This window comes from Anabrus simplex, chromosome 1, assembly GCF_040414725.1.
Source record: "Anabrus simplex isolate iqAnaSimp1 chromosome 1, ASM4041472v1, whole genome shotgun sequence".
NCBI lineage: Eukaryota > Metazoa > Arthropoda > Insecta > Orthoptera > Tettigoniidae > Anabrus > Anabrus simplex.
In genome coordinates, this window is record NC_090265.1 from 1,159,002,475 (window position 1) to 1,159,023,612 (window position 21,138).

The 21,138-nt window shown below is 40.8% G+C and overlaps 1 protein-coding gene across 2 annotated transcripts in view; it reads right to left on the reverse strand.

Moving 5' to 3' along the window:
• Positions 1-221: 221 nt before the first annotated feature.
• The window catches only part of LOC136877044 (kielin/chordin-like protein), a 70,609-nt gene continuing 49,692 nt past the window's right edge, over positions 222-21,138 (reverse strand). Inside the window, exon 8 of one of the 2 annotated variants that reach the window (XM_067150859.2) lies at positions 222-558. In XM_067150859.2, coding sequence (XP_067006960.2) covers positions 431-558 — 128 coding nt within the window. In that variant the 3' untranslated portion in view covers positions 222-430. The remainder of the gene's footprint in view (positions 559-21,138) is intronic. The other variant, XM_067150851.2, reaches the window with a different exon arrangement.

Here is a 21,138-nt window from a genome sequence, read left to right on the forward strand (position 1 = left end):
ACAATTGAACGTCACTGCTCCTGTGCCGTGCCGAGTGCGTTCGATCTGTCGCCCGTATTTCAGTCAAGCCAGCCCCGCCGCACTAGACTTGTCTAAGCGGGCGCCCACAGCACAAATTTGATCTATGGAAAGTTTACAGGGAGGTACGGGACAGAAGTCTCATGCCTATGTTTCACTCGAATTTGTTTCAAAGGAAACTTTGAAGACAGATGATAGTCCACAACGCTGGGGATCCAATAGAACACGACCGGTTGTGGTGCTGAGTATATCGTAAGGTATATACAGTATATAAACCAAATGACATTCTGTATTTTGTACTGACATTCAAAGGTTCCTTTTTATATTGAAAGAAAATATTGGTTTATTATAGATTTAAGAGTATAAATAAGTACTTTTTTTTACAGGAAATATGGACTAGAAATATATCTTCTCAGAAGCCGGTCCTGTGGCAGGTGACGAAAGGTGGCATGTAGCAGAAACACTTGAGAGAGCTGTCCTTCGTCTCTATCTCGTCCCCTATGTTAAGTTGGAGGCTGCCCAGTCGGCACTGCTGTTTACCTGTGAAAATACAGTGAAATAAATTTACGGTACTGTTAGTGGAAAGTTCAGGATAATATTTACAACTGCTACAACAACAGTGGGAAATGGAAATAGGGCAGTTAGGTTTATCGAAGTGTAGGATTTCAGTGTACTCACAGTTGTGGTAATAACTATAACATCCATCTCTCATTTGCCTTCCATTGAATGGACTTGTTATTGATAATGTTAATTAAATTGCTCCAACAATAATTTAATTTAATGTGGCTATTCCTAGCCTGGTGCAGCCCTTGTAAGACAATAATAATAATGTTATTTGCTTTACGTCCCACTAACTACTTTTAAGGTCTTCGGAGACGCCGAGGTGCCGGAATTTAGTCCCGCGGGAGTTCTTTTACGTGCCAGTAAATCTACCGACACGAGGCTGACGTATTTGAGCACCTTCAAATACCACCGGACTGAGCCAGGATCGAACCTGCCAAGTTGGGGTCAGAAGGCCAGCGCCTCAACCGTCTGAGCCACTCAGCCCGGTCCTTGTAAGACAGACCCTGCGGCGAGGGTGAGTGGCATCTGCTGTGTATGGGAAACTGCGTGTTATTGTGGTGTAGCTTAGTACTGTATGTGATATATGAGTTGCTAAATTTCTAGAAAATAGAACTCAAAAAGTTAGAGTAGGTGAAGCATTACCTGATCCTGTAGTGATTAAGAGAGTGGTGGCGCGAGGCAGTATTATTGAACTTTTGTGTTTATATGAAAATCCACAGCCTGTTTCCAGTCATTTTACCGGTCAGGAATGGAATGAATGAAGCCCCCTTCTAGCGGCGAGGATGGGAATTGTGCCGGCTGCCGAAGCCTGTCGCACTCCTCTGGGGCAATGATTACTGAATGATTAATGAAATGAAATGATATTAGAGAGTGTTGCTGGAATGAAAGATGACAGGGAAAGCAGGAGTACCCGGAGAAAAACCTGTCCCGCCTCCGCTTTGTCCAGCACAAATATCACATGGAATGACCAGGATTTGAACCACGGAACCCAGCGGTGAGAGACCGGCGCGCTGCCGCCTAAGCCACGGAGGCTCTTGTTTTATTTATATATATATAATATGAGTAGAGAATTGGAATTACAGATACGGCTTTTTACTGTACACAGTAATGCACAAGTTACAGAATTGTGAGTGACTGCAAAAAGACTTCATCTATGTTGTGAGATGGTGTGATAGAAACTGGGAGGAAAGTTCAGGTTGTGCGTTTCATCATAGGAAAAGTGAGTCGGTTAGTTCCAAAACTCAACATGTCCACACAAATTTTAAAAAATGAGATATTAGGCCTATATGTTTCATAATGCTTGGGATTCTCTGCTTAATAGGTGATCAGGTTTTGTATCATAACTCTTTTAATTCATTGAATATTAAACTTTCAAGTTTCAGTTCTGTTTCAAAACTGAGTATGCCCACAAAATGTTCCGTTCCACACCTTGACATGTCCAAAGTAACATGGTAACAGAAGGAAACTTATTTTTGTAAGAAAGGTTTGCTGTTAATAATGCTTAGTTTCAGTGTATCGACAGTGACTCCTTTCATTATAGAGACGCCAGTGTGCACAATCACGTAGCTTTTATAACCAGTGAAATGGATGAAGTCCGCCTCTGTGGTGTAGTGGTTAGCGTGATTAGCTGCCATCCCCAGAGGTCCGGGCTCGATTCCCGGCTCTGCCACGAAATTTGAAAAGTGGTACGAGGGCTGGAACGAGGTCCACTCAGCCTCGGGAGGTCAACTGAGTAGAGGTGGGTTCGATTCCCACCTCAGCCATCCTGGAAATGGTTTTCCGTGGTTTCCCACTTCTCCTCCAGGCAAATGCCGGGATGGTACCTAACTGAAGGCCACGGCCGCTTCCTTCCCTCTTCCTTGCCTGTCCCATCCAGTCTTCCCTTCCCTCCACTAGGCCCCTGTTCAGCATAGCACGTGAGGCCGCCTGGGCGAGTTACTGGTCATTCTCCCCAGTTGTATCCCCGACCCAAAGTCTGAATCTCCAGGACACTGCCCTTGAGGCGGTAGAGGTGGGATCCCTCGCTGAGTCCGAGGGAAAAACCGACCCTGGAGGGTAAACAGATTACGAACGAACGAACGAAATGGATGAACAAGAATTTAGAGTCTATAAAAACAGCATAATAACTGCCGAACCAGGACGTAGTAGGTAAAGATCAAGAGATGTCGGTTCATTGAAGAAAAATATAGATAAACGAGCAAGTTGAGCATTGTGTCTACAATATTTCGTTTTTAAACTATCAAAGCCTGAGGTTAAACTTAAAATCATGAAAAAATCAAACCAAACCATTTCCTTATTGTATCCAAATTATCACAATTTTTATTTATTTCAGGCATTCATCAAAATCTCTTCCTGAGAACCAAACTGCACCCATCCATCCATATTCGGTTTCAATTGTAATAATTTTGGGATGCAGGTTGTCAGACGTTTCCACCAGTCATTTTAAGATTCTCACAATAAAATGTATCAAGATTCATTCATTCTCCGGTATGTGACATAAGAATCTCTCCAGAATAATGGACCATGAGTAAGTACGAACAATACATGTAAACAAGTGACTTTTAAGAACTATATTCCTAAATATTTCTGAAAAATGTCTGTTAGTTCGTATATGCCAAAAAGGCCTTCAATTTTGGGAATTTCGAAGTTGCGTGTTCAGAGACTTGGAAGGGAACATCTGAAGATATGTCTCTCGCCAAAGGAAAGAAGAGGAGGTGATACTCGTTCAAGAACGTTCGGGGCACGTGCTGAAAATGTGAGGAAGTTCATTGAATCTTTGATTCCTACTTAATCAATATCAGTCATGTGATCTGACCTATTAAACAGCTATTGCGAACTTATAATACAGGAATAAAAATACGGAACTGAGAGTCAAATATATCTTCTTTTATCACATTTATACAACCAAGTATAACATAATTTCAAGACTCCGGCAAGAGACAAATGTTCAAAGTGTTGAGGGAGCTAAAACTGATTGGAAGATAAGTTTCTTGCTGAACGTTGTTATCACAACCTACGTGCAAAGAAATTTTAAAACTGTCAGAAGAACGCGCTGTTGCCAAAGATTCCCGACCAAGCTATCTACTACAGTCGCCATCTTAACATGTATAATTTTACATTTTGCGAAGAAACATCTACGACAGAACAGTCGAAAGAAAACACATTTATTTATTGCTGGACAGAAGGTGACGGTTTTAAGAACTCCAACGAAATACCTTCTTGTGTTCAACACAGGTTAAATAACACGGTCTTCCCTGCGACAGTGCGCACTATTCGCCTTTTTTGCCAATTGTTCCGGGGGACAAAACAAAAATCAAATTATGATGGGTGGTTGAAAAGTGACGCTCCAAATCACATAAAAACATACTTGTAGTTTTTACGGTACCAGGACATTCTGTACCACCAGACAGAATATGTGGTCGCATTGGAAAATAAATCTGAAGACGGGAAATAATTCCAAAGCCAGAGGAATATAGAAATATTTTTCAGAAATATGAAACTGTAATTTGTCCCGATAAGTTTTCTAACTGGAAGAAAGCAGTCAGTGATTTTTTTAAACCACCTGCTGAATGGCATTTCAAATTTGCTCCCACGAAAGAATTCATGATACAAAGGAACAAAACCACAGTAACCATTCAAAGCAAAGCAACTTCACAAACCTGGGGGAGCCGAAAGGTATTTGCAGAGGAGGCAATAACATAAACTAAATATTTGATGAAACGATCAGCTTAGTGTTTTACGTAAAGTTACAACAGTCAATGACGTTCTAAATCTCCTCAAAAAACATTATGGTAGTGAATGGGAATCTAATCCAGATCTCATCTTCTACAAGGAACTGGCGAATTTAAGACAATTGAACTTTCGAGAGCAGAAGAAAAACAGGAGGAAGATGAGTCAATGATTGACAGCGGTGAAAGTGTTCTCCAAGGAAAAAAATATTAATTTATTCTTAATGCTGAAGTAATCATTGAAGATGAAAATTTTCCCATGTTCCCCATTGTAAAATGCAGCGTTGTATCATATAAGAGCTATCTTGAACTTAACGTGAAAATTAGAACGTTTAGTTGCATTCAGTCGGCAATTTCCTTCATAATCTATTCCAAACCATAGTCAATTGTTGTTTGTTCCATTACTGAACATGTCCACTTGTACTTTCCAACAAACTTTCATTATTATTTAACTCTAGTGAAATCCTGCACTATTGTCATCGTTGTCCGACTCGTTGGCTGAACGGTCAGCGTACTGGCCTTTGGTTCAGAGGGTCCCGGGTTCGATTCCCGGCCGGGTGATTTTAACCTTAATTGGTTAATTTCAATGGCACGGGGGATGGGTGTATGCGTTGTCTTCATCATCATTTCATCCTCATCACGACGCGCAGGTCGCCTACGGGAGTCAAATAGAAAGACCTGCATCTCGCGAGCCAAACCCGACCTGGGATATCCCGGCACTAAAAGCCATACGACATGTCATTTCATTGTCATCGTTGTTATTTCAATCATAACAATTGCCTTTATCATAATAAAAATTCTTATCGGTATAATCGTGATATGAACAATGATAGCAGTTTTCTTTTATTCCAGCAACACTCTCCAATATAATTTCACTTCATCTGTCAGTCATTAGCCTAATCATTGCCTCAGAGGAGTGCGACAGGCTTCGGCAGCCGGCACAATTCCTATCCTCTCCGCTAGATAGGGGCTTCATTCATTCCATTCCTGCCCAGTCGAATGACTGGAAACAGGCTGTGGATTTTCATTTCTCAAAGAAACACGGGCCAAAAATGTAGGAGCTTGTGAAACCAAATCAAAGAGCCACGTAAGCTGACTGCAATGTTTGCTCCTGCACAACAAGTGGATGAGCCGAACCTCGTATACGACAGTTCTGTGTATACTGCGTGGTCCAGAGTAAAATGCTCCTAGTCAGTGCACATATTCCCGGGCATATGTAATCCACTTCCATGCGTGCCAAAACCTGAAGGGCAAATTCGCGGCATTGCGAAATATCTAGGGGTGCAGAGTATGAATTGTGAAGGGACACAAGCGTAAATTACACCACAAAAACTTGCGTACTTTGACCAAGGATAGACAATTCACCTGACCCATATGTCTCAGAGGACGGCATGTGATAACACTAAGCGTTACTCTGCGTGCAGAACTTGAGACATGTGCAGCTCGGAGAGCTACAGAAACTTCATCAAAAACTTCAATGGCAATGGGCCACCGTCCTCTCCCTTGCGCGAACACTAATTATCTTGTTTCCTCGAATTTCTGTAACATGTTCTTTAGCCCATTAATTGACATGGGATTTCTTCTCAGCTATTTCTATCAGCAATATTCTCACAATACAGCGTTGCTATTGTTCTGTTAAAATAACTTCACTAGCAATGCACGGCTCCATACTGAATAGCGATTGCGTTTCACATGGGAAAAGTTCAACCTTCTTAATTAATTACCAATGAACATTCCTTTCACAAAAGGAATCTTCAACACGTGTCACCAAGCAACAGTCAGGGAACATCCACAGCGGCTACCCAAAAACCCCGGAACAATCGAAATGTGCGAAATATTTACGTTGTCATAAATGAGAGGAATGGTTTATAGCTTTTTCCACTCTGGAGCTGCAGGTGTTGCGCAGGGAAAATCGGACTTGCCTCTTTGACATGCCCTTTCACATTTTGCATTCAGCACACTGTACTGAATACTCGGTGTGGGATTATCGCAGTACACTGACGAGATGGAATTTTGCCTCAATCTTAAAGGGATTCAGCACTGTTTGACTGACTGGTCAGAATCCTGTTAATAGTAATCCATGTTTCTCTTCGGAGATCAAAACCAGGCTTAGGGCTGTCTCGATTTAAATAGGTCCAAAGGTGAGAGCTTGTATTGAAATTGAAGTGAAGAAACCATAGAAATCCACCTTAGGATGACCGAGTGTGAAATTTTTGGCGTCTTTATTGAGGAACCTATGGCAGAATATACATTCGTAGTGTAACTGATCTGTCATTGACCTGAAGCATCTTTCAGTATATCTGCTAAAGAAGCTATTCGTCGTGTAGCGTCTATTGAAGATGTTATGAAGGACTTCCAACGCCGCTTGGAACACGTTGCAAGCTGCACCTGCCACGAGGAAGAGCTGCATGAGCTGAAGGCTGAGTTTTCCCAGTTCCAAGAAAGGGTGTCTAGTGAGCTGAAAGACATAAAAAAATGGAATATATTGAATAGCGCCTCGAGGAACAGACTGAACTGCTTGATGAAGCTGAACAGTACAGCCGGTGGAACCGTTTAGTGCTGCATGATATTCTAGAGGAGCCAGCAGAGAACGTTTACGATAAAGTAATCGGCACGGTGAAGGGCAAGTTAAATGTAGATATAACTATGCCTGATATAGATCGCTGCCACCGATTACGGATTCTAAAACGAACCACAACTCAGGTTGTTGCTACGGGTAAGCGCCCTATAATCATAAAGTTCGTGCGTTATCACGACCGGGACAGTGTTTGGAGGGCTAAGCGGCTGTTAAAAGGAACTGGCCTTTTACTGACAGAATCCCTGACAGATATCAGAAAACCTATTTTAAATAGGATGCGTGATCACTTCGGGTTCAGACGGGTGTAAACACAGGACGGCCGCATTGTTGTTTTCAAGGACAATGGACAGAAAGCATTTGATAGCAGCAAGGGACAATTATTAAGTCTTATGTGAGCGAGAAGAGATTGACTGGGAAAATAACAATGAGTTTTATAATAGCATGTAAAGTTTTTGTATGTAGAAGTGGTATTGATTCTGTGAATATTTCTGGAGGTGCTTATGAAACAACTAGGGTGATAAGTCTGATTTTTTCTGTTGACTGCGGCTAACGTAAATGAGTCAGTGATGTCGTTGACCCTGTCCCTCTTATGGTCGACCGCCTTCCCCCCTACCTTCTCCCTCACCAGCTGTAGCAGGAGACATTCTTAATTAAAGGTTAGTTCCCACTAACAATATTTTCAATGTTGTCACATCAATGTACAGTCGCTTGTTTGCCATTTTGATGAAATACCGGCGCTAATTAGAAACAGTAACTTCCATTGTATTTGTATAACAGAGACATGATTACAGCAGTCAATCACATCTTCTTCTTCTTGTTTAGCCTTGTGACAGGATCCGCTGTGTGGATTCGTTGTCTCCATTTAATTGTGTCTCGGGCCATGTCTGGATGTACAGTAGTCTTACAGCTTTCAGGTCATTGTGCATTGTATCAGTCTATCGCTGTCTTGGTCGTCTCTTGGACCTCATTCCAGTGACTACGCTGACTTTGCGAACGTATTGTCTTCTGCACGCAACACATGCCCAAACAAGCACAGACGGTTTACCTACATTTTCTTCTGGATCGGTGCAACGCCGAAACGTTTCCTAATATCGTTGTTTGAAATAGGATCCCGTCTAGTGATGCCAGCTGTTCATCTAAACATCTTCGTCTCCGTGACGCTTAGTAGACGTTCTACCTCCTTTGTAACTGGCCAACACTCGGTGCCGTAGAGAGCGACAGTCCGGTAGATCTTAGATTTCAAATGGTCCTTCATCCGACGGTCGTGGCTGACGTCCGTTGTCATTCCCCACTTCAGCCAGGCTGCGTGTATCCTTGTGTTGACCTCGTCAGTAAGTCGGCCATCGTCAGAGATTGTGGAGCCAAGATATTTAAATTTCTCCACTCGTGGTAGATCTTCACCGTCAACGTGGATGGTTCCAACTTCTCGTGGATCTAATGCCATATATTCTGTCTTATTTTTGTTGAGGCGGAGGCCTTATTGTACTAATCGGTTGTTCCACTCTTCTATTTGGCGCTGGAGATCAAGCTTATTCTCAGTAGCCAACATGACATCATCAGCATAGAGAAGTGTCCATGGTATTGGCTTGTGCAGGTCTGAAATAACAGTGTCCATCACAAAAATGAACAGCAGTGGTGATAAGACAGAGCCTTGATGGACTCCTCAGTGATGCGGAAATCATCGGACGCTCCTGCGGCAGCTTGAACATTACTCCTTGGTTCTATGTAGAGCATCTGTACCCACTTAACAATGCTCTGGAATGCTATGTTCTCGTAGCGCTAACCAGATTAGGTCATGTGGCACCCGATCAAAGGTCTCCTCAAGATCCAGGAAAGCGAGATGAAGCGGCTTATTTTTTTCGCGGTGTTTCTCAACTAACAGCCGTGCAGCGTGGATTGCATCTGTTGTGCCACAATTTTTCAAAAATCCAGCTTGTTTCGTTGTAAGTTTGGCTATCTTGCGAATCCTTTTGTCGAGAATAAGTTCGAAGACCTTCATCACGTGGTTAAGAAGTCTGATCGGGCGATAGTTAGAATAATCGGCAGGACTTACCTTCTTCTTGAAGATTGGTATGGTAATGCTCCATCGCCAATCTGATGTATTTGACCTTGTTTGATGATCTGGTTGTAAAGTTATGTTAGCTATATTGCCGCATCCCACCGTTGAGAGCATCAGAACTCTGCCGGAAGATCATCGGGGCCGGTGGCTTTCCCTGGTTTCATCTCCTTCAGAACAGCATGGTCTTCGGTGACGTCAATTTCCTTCGCTGGGCCGTCAATAGCGTAGGTGGTTGGGATTGATGGGTGGGGAAATTCTTCGGTTGAAAGTTTCACAAAATAGCTCCGCCAGCGTTCTCGCGCTTTCTTCCAGTCGACCAACAGGTCACCTGTTTCGTCATTGATGCCATAAAAACGTTGGACGTCTTCCGTTTTGCGGTGCCTTGCTCTGAGTAGTCGGTAAATGTGCTCCTCGCCTTCGCACGTGTCAAGTTTTGCATATAGGTCAGCATATCGGTTTACTTTTTTTACGGTAATAACCTTCTGCGCTTCACTGCGGGCTGCTTTGTAGGCATTCCAACGAGATGGTGTTTTATCTGAAAAACTCATGGTACAGCTGTTTTTTCTTCCACATTGCACCTTTAACATCTTCATTCCAAAGCCACGTGTTCTTGTCAATCCTTCGTCGTCCTGGTTTAGTTGTTCCACGAATAGAGCGTGCGGATTCATGAACAGCGTCTTTCAGTTTAGTCAAGTTCTCTTCAACTATGATGATTGGTGGTGTAATAACGTCGGCCTCCTCCTTGAAGAGCCACCATTTGATTCTTTTAGGTCCATTTATGGGTAAGTATACGGCTCTTGGCGACTTTATCTGTAGCTTACAGATGATTGGTCGATGTTGCATCGCGAAGGCAAGGAACAACGTTCGTATCTAGAACATCTTTGAAATTCCGTCGTCTCATAAGGATGTACTCAATGTGAGTAGTACATGATTAGATGAGTATCACGCTTTTTGAACCAGGTGTTCATGATGATCAGATCAAGAGTTTCTGCATCAAAAAAAAAAAAAAAAGACCGTCATAACGTTGCACCTGACAGACAGAACCATCAAATTTTGCTAATATAACAATGCCAACACTATTAGTTGTTCCTCCGGTTCCGTTGTATATGAGTTTGTATCCACATCCAATGCCACATCGCTTTTCTCCGCTCCATCTTGTTTCCTGCACCGCATCTATGTCTATATGCCTTCTTTCAAGTACTGTGGCACAATTCGCTGATTCGACCAGAGATAGTCCTGACGTTCAGTGATGCTATGCAGAATGTGGGGGCTCGCTTGTTTAGTCGTCGCCGCCCTAGCCGTGGTTCCGATTTCATGAGACATTTCCATAAGGATGTGACAGTATGATTTTACAGCCGACTTGTCACGGAGCCTGTCGCCAAGTATTTTACAGCTGCTGGCAGCAGGTAGTTAGTCCGCTCCTGACCCGGAGAACAGTCGCCTTTTGTAGCCGCTTCCCTGGAGAACAAACGCTACGTTCCTCTCTGCATTAACTCCCAGAAAGATAGAGTGCCTCATCTGCCAACTGCACTGGACCGATGGTCTCCATCTCCGCCGAAGTTGCCATTAAGGACTTTGACACACTTCCATGACTGATGAATGTTATTTCTAGAGTGGCCCAAAGACCACGAAATTACAACCAAGATTGAACAATCTCTCACATTTTTTATCTCGTTAAAATAAATAACATGCTTTACATCGCCTAGATAGCTTAAATAGTAAAATAGTTATCCGAAACATAATCATTCTTGGTGACTTCAATACTAATCTCCTAGTTAAAAGTAACGAATCTACATCCTTACAAAATTTATTCCACAACATCCTTACAAAACTTACTCCTCGGCATGGATTACAATATACTGACACTAGACATGACTAGCCATGTTCATACAATAAACCACACGTCGCACACACTGATCGACCTTATTATAACTAACAATCCGCAGAAAGTGGCAAAACAAGGACAGCTTGCTGTACCAGGTATTTCGACCCACGATCTCATCTAGTTATGTTACTCTCACATGGTACCAAAGTACAAATCCAGGTACATAATTCGAAGGGACTTCAAGCATTTTGACACTGAGGTCATACGAAATGAAGCATATCAACATGTAAATATATAACGATTGAAAAGGAGAGGGGACAAACTGCAGCATTGCCTCATTCCTCTATGAATTGCTGCCTCTTTTTCAAAGCCCTCAATTCTTATCACTGCAGATTGATTTTTGTATAAATTGTAGATAATTCTCCCTTCTTGGCATCTGATCCCGATCATCTTGAGAATCTCAAACAGCTTGGTACAATCAACATTATCGAATGCCTCTTCAAGGTCTACGAACGCCATGTACGTGGGCTTGTCTTTCATAATTCGGTCCTCTAAGATCAGACAAAAGTCAGAATTGCTTGACGTGTTCCCACATTCCTTCTGAAGCCAAATTGATCTTCTCCCAACTCAGTTTCAATTTGTTTTTCCGTTCTTCTGTAAACAGTACGTGTTAAAATTTTGTAAGCGTGAGATACTAAACTAATAGTGCGGTAGTTTTCGCACTTGTCAGCACCGGCTTTCTTGGGAATAGGTATAACAACATTCTGCCGAAAATCAGATGGCACTTCTCCTATATCATATATCTTACACACTAAACGGAACAACCTCTCCATGTTGGTTTCTCATAAGGAAATCAGTAATTCTGAGGGTATGTCATCGATTCTCGGTGCCTTGTTCCTACTTAGGTCTCTCAAAGCTCTGTCGAATTCTGACCTGAAAATTGGCTCTCTCATGTCATCAGCCTCAAGAGCCTCTTCTTGTTCCAGAACACTGTCATCTACTTTACCTTAATACAACTGTTGGATATGTTCCTGCCACCTTTCTGACTTGTCTAGCAAGTGGTTTTCCATCTGAACTTTTAATATTCATACACCTACTTTTCCTTTCTCCAAAGGTTTCCTTGATTTTCATGCATGCAGCATCTACCTTTCCTAGGGACATACAAGCTTCAACATCCATGCACTTCTCTTTCAGCCATTCTTCCTTAGCTGTCCTGCACTTTCTATCTACTTCATTCTTCATTCGCCTGTATTCTTTTCTGCCCTCCTCATTTTTTTTTGCATAATTGTACGTTCGTCGTTCGTCAATCAGGTCTAGTATCTCTTGAGTGATCCATTATTTATTAGGCAATCTTTCCTTTCTTACTAAATTTTCTTCAGCAGCCTTACTGATATCATTCTTCATGACTGTCCAATCTTCTTCTACTGTGTTTCCTTCAGCCTTTAAATTTAGTTCCTGTGTTACATATTCCTTGAAACAAGCCCTCACACTATTTTCTTTCAACTTGTCTAGATCCCATATTCTTGCATTCATTCCTTTCTTCAATTGATTTAACTTCAGAAGGCATTTCATGACCAACAGATTGTGGTCAGAGTCCACGTTTTCTCCTGGGAAAGTCTTGCAGCCGACTTCCTCTTTCGTTCCTTTGTCCCAACCCAAACTCTCCTACTGTATTACCTCATCTTCCTTGGCCTACCACTGCATTCCAGTCTCCCTTCACAATTAGATTCTCGTCACCTTTTACATATAATATTAAATCTTCTATCTCTTCATACATTCTTTCGATTTCCTCGTCATCCGCTGAGCTATTGTGGTTTGCATTGGTTTGGTGTCTATCTTGACGACAATAATTCTTTCACTATGCTGGTCGTAGGAGCTTACCCGCTGCCCTATTTTCTTATTCATTATTAAACCAACTCTTGCATTTCCCCCGTTTGATTTTGTGTTGATAATTCGGTAGTCGCCTGACCAAAAATCCTCTTCTTCTTGCCAACGTACTTCACTTATACCAACTACATCTAACTTTAGTCTATCCATCTCCCTTTTCAGATTCTCTAATCTACCACAACGATTCAAACTTCTAACATTCCACGCTCCGACTCCCAGAATGTCAGTATCCATCTTCCTGATTATTGATCCCTCTCGTGTAGTCCTCACACGGAGGTTTCGAATGGGGGACTATTTTACCTCCGGAATATTTTACCCGGCTGTGTAGTTGGACCATTGCTGTTTGCAATTTACACGATGTTGCCAAATCGATTATACACTGCAAGTGTCATCTTTATACTGATGTTCTGCAGATCTACTACCACTCAAGAACTGAAAAATTCGGAGTGCTGTACGCCAAATTATCGCAGATTTAAGTCTCATAAGTAATTTTGCATTGAGTAACAATCTCAAAATTAATCCTTTCAAAAGGCAAGCATTAATAAACGGCACCTCGAAACACTTACACATATTAAAACAATATGAAATTCCTCCTGTAGAAATAAAAAATACCATTATTCCATATTGTGAAACAGTTACGAATCTTGGTGTTGCTATAAGCGAAACACTGAACTGGTCGCAACATGTGACGAAAGTGTGCCAAGATATAATATATGAAAGCCTGCAGCGCCCGAAGCGGTTTAAAAATATATTTTCTTGGTCCCTGAAAATGAATCTCATTCAGTCACTTTTGTTTCCAATTCTCGAATGCTGTGATATAGTTTTTACTGATATCAACACTGAGCAAGGCATGAGACTACAACGTGCCCAAAATATATGCATCAGGTATGCATTCGACATACGACCATATGTCCACGTATCCCCACACTATAGACAGTTATCTTGGTTACGACTGAATGACAGACGTAGTCTCTATGCAACTACTTTAGTGTATCAAGTACTTTCTGAAAACACTCCTCCTTACCTATCCACCAGATTTCGCTACCTTAGTTCACTACTCCCGTTCAATAGACGGTCAAGCTGTACTCTAGAAATTCCTGTACATCGAACGGCAACATACAATAAATCGTTCACGATCACTGCCACGAGCTGTCCGACTCGTCGGCTGAATGGTCAGCGTACTGGTCTTCGGTTTAGAGAGGGCAGTGGATTCGATTCCCGGCCGGGTTGGGGATTTTAACCTTCTTTGGTTAATTTCAGTGGCCCGGGGGCTGGGTGTTTATGCCGTCTCCAACATCCCTGCAACTCACACGCAACACATAACACTATACTGCAACACAATAACACGCAGTGACCTACACATGGCAGATGCCACCCACCCTCATCGGAGGCTCTGCCTTACAAAGTCTGCACTCGGCTAGAAATAGCTACACGAGCTGGTGGAATGAACTTCCCAATGATATCAGTGAAGCTAAATCTAAGACAAAGTTTAAAATTCTTTGCCAGCGTCATCTTATAAGCACATCCAGTTTATCTTGAGTGTGAATGGGATGTAGGTTGTAAAGATTTAATATGTTAAAATCAGGTCATTTCAGTTTTTATACTGGTACCATGTATTAAAATGAAAATTGTTGAAATTCTTATATTGTAAAATTGTAAAAATGATATTGTAAATTAGTACTAATTTATATACATCAAGTGGTTAAGTGTAAGAAAGGGCCGGGATCCCTAACTTCGCCACGATAAAGTCCCTTAATATACCCTATTCCAATCCTAGAAATCAACCTTAAATTCATGTCGCTGCCAGGAATCGAACTGATGCCATTCGGGGGGAACTTCCTATGCTAAATATTGTACCATATTTGGTACCAATTTTACACAATCTTCTTGCAACAGTTACAGGTTTACGGAGGACGAAGAGTACGTGAACAGCAAAAGATAGTATGAAGTTAAGCGTAGGCAAAATAGTGAGGCGCTTCAAACATTTATCTGAGGTCCGCAAACATTGTTCTTGAAGATCATGATGGGCGTCTTGAGAGTAGTAATGGCGATGTTATAGATAAAATATCTATTCAGCCCAAAAGTATTGCAAAAGTTGAAAAAATGTAGGAATGGTTTCTCGAGCACAATAACATCAAGCCGATTACAGAGATGGATCAGAGCTTATACTTCTGCTTATAGAAGTCCACCGTTTCTTCATAAAATCTTTTTTTCCGCACCGACGTCTTCCGGCTTGTTTTCGTTTGTCTCGAATCTACTTGTTGGATCAATGAGGAAACCTTCAGAACGGGATAGCTTAAAAGCAATAACGTCAATGCGTGGATTGCTTCCTCTGTTGGAGAGACCATGTACTTCTTAATAGACATTCTAACCTCGTCCTTTCAAAGCGCTAGCTATCATTGATCTGGCCACATTATCAATCAATCAATCAATCAATCAATCAATCAATCAATCAATCAATCAATCAATCAATCAATCAATCAATCAATCAATCAATCAATCAATCAATCAATCAATCAATCAATCAATCAATCAATCAATCAATCAATCAATCAATCAATCAATCAATCAATCAATCAATCAATCAATCAATCAATCAATCAATCAATCAATCAATCAATCAATCAATCAATCAATCAATCAATCAATCAATCAATCAATCAATCAATCAATCAATCCTGCATTTAGAGCAGTCGCCCAGGTGGCAAGCTCCCTATCTGTTGCTTTCCTACCCTTTTCGAAATGATTGCAATGAAACTGGAAATTTATTGAACATCTCCCTTGGTAAGTTATTACAACTCCTAACTCCTCTTACTATAAATGAATTTGCCCCAATTTGTCCTCTTAAATTCTAACTTTATCTTCATATTGTGATCTTTCCTACTTTTAAAGACATTACTCAAACTTATTCGTCTACTAATGTCATTCCACGCCATCTTCACTTAGTCGAGCAGCTCGTCTCCTTTCTCCCAAGTTTCCCCAGTGCAAACTTTGCAACATTTTTGTAACGCAACTCTTTTGTCGGGAATCACCCAGAACAAATCGAGCTGCTTTACTTTCGATTTTTTTCCAGTTCTTAAATAAAGTAATCCTGGTGAGGGTCCCGTACACTGGAACAAGTGTACAGATCTCTGTACATGGTTATGAGGGTATTTAGGGGTTGTAGTAGTGATGCATGGATGTAAGGATCTATTCTATATTAAAGTACAGTACAAATCTCGTTGAGTATTATAAATATCAATCGACTGAGACAGTTCACTAACATTTAAGGTGTTGCTAATTTAGATGCGTTACGGTTTTGTGGAGAATCATTAGTAACGTTCACAACATTTTGCGAGTAATCTGTTACGATGCAAATTACGGATTAGTGTGCGCACCATCTGGTGTATGATAAAACCAGCGATACAAGAGCAAGCAGCTCACAAAACACGTCATAACAGTTTCTCTGTTATGACAAGCTTGACGTTGATTACAATGCGATAGTCTAATTACAATAAAATGCTCCTTGTACTCACGGAAATTTTACTACAGTAGATGAGCTGCTATGCTGCATTGAACATTGAATAATATTATTTTTCCGCATTAGTAGGATTTTACAAATTTCAAAATAAAGAATTGATAAATATGGTATTTGAACACCAAAATGAGAGTCTCTTTGATCCGTGCTTGTTGAATGGATATACTGTATATGTAACATACTCTCAATATTTAAATAATTCTTTCTGACACTTCTATGATCGTAGACGTGTCTGAGCTCAAAAATCACGAATACCTCTTCGTGGTCGATATGTCAGGCCACCATTTCAGTAGGTTTATTTGAATGTTAAAGAATACATTTTTTAAGACATATTAGCGTCTATCAAGACCTATCGTACTGAAAAGACCAAAATTATTATTATTATTATTATTATTATTATTATTATTATTATTATTATTATTATTATTATTATTATTATTATTATTATTATTATTATTATTATTATTATTATTATTATTATTATTATTATTACTACTATGATTTTATTCGTTAAATTACAAGATTGTTGGTTCCTAACTAGAAATGGCCATTTAAATTTATAATTCCATAAGTTAGTACAGTGTTGAACATAATCTACAAATGATTTTCTAAAGTGTGGTTTCTAGCCTTATTCGAACACACATAAACCACAAATTGTATTTTTAGTTCATGGTGAAATTTACATGAATATTTTCATTTTATACGATGCACTGTGCTGTTGTGATAGAAATCTGGCACAGAACATGACGAAATGATCCCTATGGCGGGAACCAAATCATCAGCAGACTCATCGCACCAATCACCACTCTATAAATACTTTGGCCCTGAGGTAAACCTGAACGTTATTATTGTCATTGTAATTTCTTTCTTATGAAATATTTATTGAACAAGTATACCTTGTATGCTATTTATTTACGGATTTTATCTTAATATTAGCATATGTACCCGTTATTCGCACGGGAATTAGTAGTCGATTTCACGATATCTTCATGAATTTATGCGAAGTTACATGCCTGTATTCAAACGTTTAATTCGGCATGTTAAACTGATGTTCTTCTACGAAAGCACGTGGAAGTAACGTGAGGGACGATAAAGTTGAACAAAGTGGAGACAGAGTGAGGATGATTACAGTGTTTATTGAACGGTACAGTTCCTGGTTTTAAGTTGTTATACTTATCAGTTATATATTGTTGATAATCTGAAACCGGGAGTGATGCTGTGGCTCACAACTCATGAAACCAATGGTTGACGATAACCTCTCTTATTATCTACTCTATCGAAAGAGTAAAATGGCTCTTTAGTTAAACCCTTTAACCCAACTTGAAATGATATGACAGCCTGTAAAACCGCCCATTAATAATATCTCCCTTGTTTTCTTCCTATCGAAAAGGTGCACGTGAGAAGAAAGTAATAGAAATTGATTAGTTTTCCATTAAATTTAGTTATGTATATTTTGGGGGACGGTAAAATCACTGTTTCGACGTTCTATAAGCCGCCAAACAAATCCTGGATTTAGAAATAATATTGGCCCTAAATCTTACCCCACCGGGCGAATTGGCCGTGCGCGTAGAGGCGCGCGGCTGTGAGCTTGCATCCGGGAGATAGTAGGTTCGAATCCCACTATCGGCAGCCCTGAAAATGGTTTTCGTGGTTTCCCATTTTCACACCAGGCAAATGCTGGGGCTGTACCTTAATTAAGGCCACGGCCGCTTCCTTCCAACTCCTAGACATTTCCTATCCCATCGTCGCCATAAGACCTATCTGTGTCGGTGCGACGTAAAGCCCCTAGCAAAAAAAAATCTTACCCCAAAACAAGTTGATTCTGAATATAAAGTTTGGTAAAAATATATCCAGTTAGTTTCCCAGATATAAGAACTCAACAAACGGACAAATCGACAAACAGACAAAGAGACACCAAAGATTAAAAATGTGCAGATGGTCATTATTAAACATGAAACGGGTAAATGAAAGAATATTTCGCCAAAATAGTCAATGTACAGACACACGGTCGTTATGATTTTATTTATCTAGATAGATCAAGAAACTGCTCCACGTACAACACCTTTCGATCTATGTCCACTGGACTTAACCTGTAAAACCGTCCGTTAATAATATGTCCCTTATTAATCATTCTATCGAAAAAGTGCACACGAGGAAGATGTTTTAAAAATTGATTTCCATGAAAGTTGGTCGATTCCCATCCAGGTTGGTTTGGTATATTTTTTGGGAAAGTAAAATCACTGTTTCCGTTTCTTATAAAACCCTAGCCCCTCCGGGAATATGAAATGCTATGGATCTTAAAACCTGCCTTTGGACAAAGGGAGGCAAATTATGAAGTTTTGTTAAAATATTTATAGTAGTTTTACAGTTATAAGAAGTATGCTTTACACGCATATTAACTGAAAAACGGTCTATTAATGTTATCTCCCTTATTAATTCTCGTATTGAAATGATGCACGTGAGCAAAACGTTTTAGAAATTGATTTCCATTAAGGCAGGTAGATATCTATTAAGTTTGGTTGTGCATATTTTGTGAGAGTGAAAAATCACGATTTCGGTTTCGTATAAACCCCTAGTCAATTCAGTAATTTATAAACGATATTGACCCTAAAACCTACCTAAGGACAGGTGAATTCTAAATATGAAATTTGGTAGAAATATATCCAGCAGTTTTCAAGTCATAAGGTAAGGTAAGGGTTATTCTCCCCGAAGACTGGGCCGAACCTCCGCAGAGGTATTCCTGAGTCGGAGTTTACGTGCGGTAGGGTGGCCAGTTTCTTTCCGCTCCTCCATTCCCTTACCCCCCACCAACAGCGCGTGGCAACCCATCCAACTCCTCACTACGCCCAATGTTGCTTAACTTCGGAGATCTCACGGGATCCGGTGTTTCAACACGGCTACGGCCGTTGGCTTCAAGTCATAAGAACTCAGACAAACAGAAACCAAAGCAAAAACATATGCAGCTGGTCGCTGTTAGACCTGAAACAGATATGGATATCTGAACGAAACTTTCGCCAAAATAGTCAATGTACAGACACTCCATTAACTCTGCTTGAGCTCGCCTGGCCCGCCTTAAATAGGGAAGTCGCCTCCTCGAGATACTTCCCAAAAGAAGTAGTCTCCAGTAGCTTATTTAGACTTTATTTAGAAAGATCACATCTTACTTGGAGGTTATGGATAAGGATCTCGTAGGGGAAATATCTAGATATTTGATGAGTGAAATTCGGAGCTCTTTTATAATTAAGGTGTAAGAGCAAATACATAGATTGAAGTACGAACATGAATGACCGAAGGAAATCAATACGGAAGATATGTTTTGTCGAAGCTTTTGAAGTATTTGATGATACTATGTCAGTGGCCACCATTTTGTTGTAAGATCTTGGGGAGGAACGAGAATGATCAGCTTCGCCTTGGGAACTGCTGACGTTCCTACCCTGATATTGATCCTCGCCCTTGCATCCCTCACGAATAACTGATCATGATCGTGTCAGGAACGCAAGGCGAGCCCTTCTCTGCCATCGCTCTGGTCTCTAACTGGAGGCCTCCCGACGGCACTCGAAAGACCTGGAATATAAACTCAGATCATTTCGAATCGGAAGAACTCTGGAGACTAGTTCTTTTGGGAAGTATCTCGAGGAGGCGACTTCCCTATTTAAGGCGGGCCAGGCGAGCTGAAGCATAGTTAATGGAGTGCTGGAGTCAGGTGTGCAGTGCAGTCAGTGTTGCGAAGTGAGTGTTCTTAGATGGAGTTGAGTGTATCGTTCTGTTTTGTTTGTCGTCGAGGAGTTGAGCCTCTCATGTCCAGCTGTTGTGGAGTGAGCGTTTTGTCTCTGGTGCAGTATGGAAGTGTTCGACTAGGGATCAGCAGGAGTCAGTGAATGAATACGACCAACAGATGAGTGCTAGTGGCTTTTGTGGTGGGTAGTTTGCCACGTACAGGATTGTGAGACTGTGTGGTGCGCAAGCTGTGAAATGTGTGGCTGTGTTAGTGTACATGCAGTATAATTGTGAAATTGTATTATAGTATAAGTGCCAGTAATTGAACTGTGTGTAATGTGTTCTGTGCCATGATTGTTACGGTTTGTAAGTGATGGAATGAACAACGAGCACGACTGACTTAGCCTGAGTAGACAAGCGCACCCCCGCCACCTTAAAATATGTTACAATATTTAAATTTCATTTTTAGGAAACTTTCAGTTGAACCTCCTTCTCAGGTGGAGTGCTCAGATTCTCAAGCCTATAAAACGGAATAAAACTTCAATCAACATATGCTACATGCCCCAATTCATCCATGAATGTACGTAGAGTGCTAAGAATTATTTCACCACGCGAAAATTTGCAGTTTTCTAAAGTATACAAACAGAGAACAGGAATTTTGAATTAATAAACAGGCGTGGTTTGCGAGATATGCCGTTAGAAAAAATATAACGTCCCTTCAATTGCTATAAAATTCAGGGGATGGCAAGGTGTTGGAAGTTTGTCTCAAAGGAATTCTTGTATCATCATTTAAACACCCTCGTTTGGTTCTGATCTCAGGCCGAAACGGATTGAAACCACTATCTTCAGAACGAAAGGGCAACGAATTTAGTATTTTCATGCCAAGCTTATGCCGGAGTTGAACTTTAATTAAGACTTCGGCTATTAATCACTTGAAAGTAGATTCCATTTGCGTTATGTGAATTGCAGGCGATGAATGTAAATGTTCCTGTTGTTGTTGAGTCATAAGTCCAAAGAATGGTTTGATACAGCCTTATCATGTGCTAACCTTTCATTTCTACGTAACTGCTTCATCCTACATCTGCTCTAGCCTGCTTGACATATTCATACCTCGGTCTACCCCCTACCGCTCTTACCGCCTACACTTCCCTCAAAAACCAACTGTACGAAGTCCTGGGTGTCTTAAGATGTGTCCTATCTCTTCTTCTGGCCAAATTTAGCCAAATCGATCAACTCTCACCAATT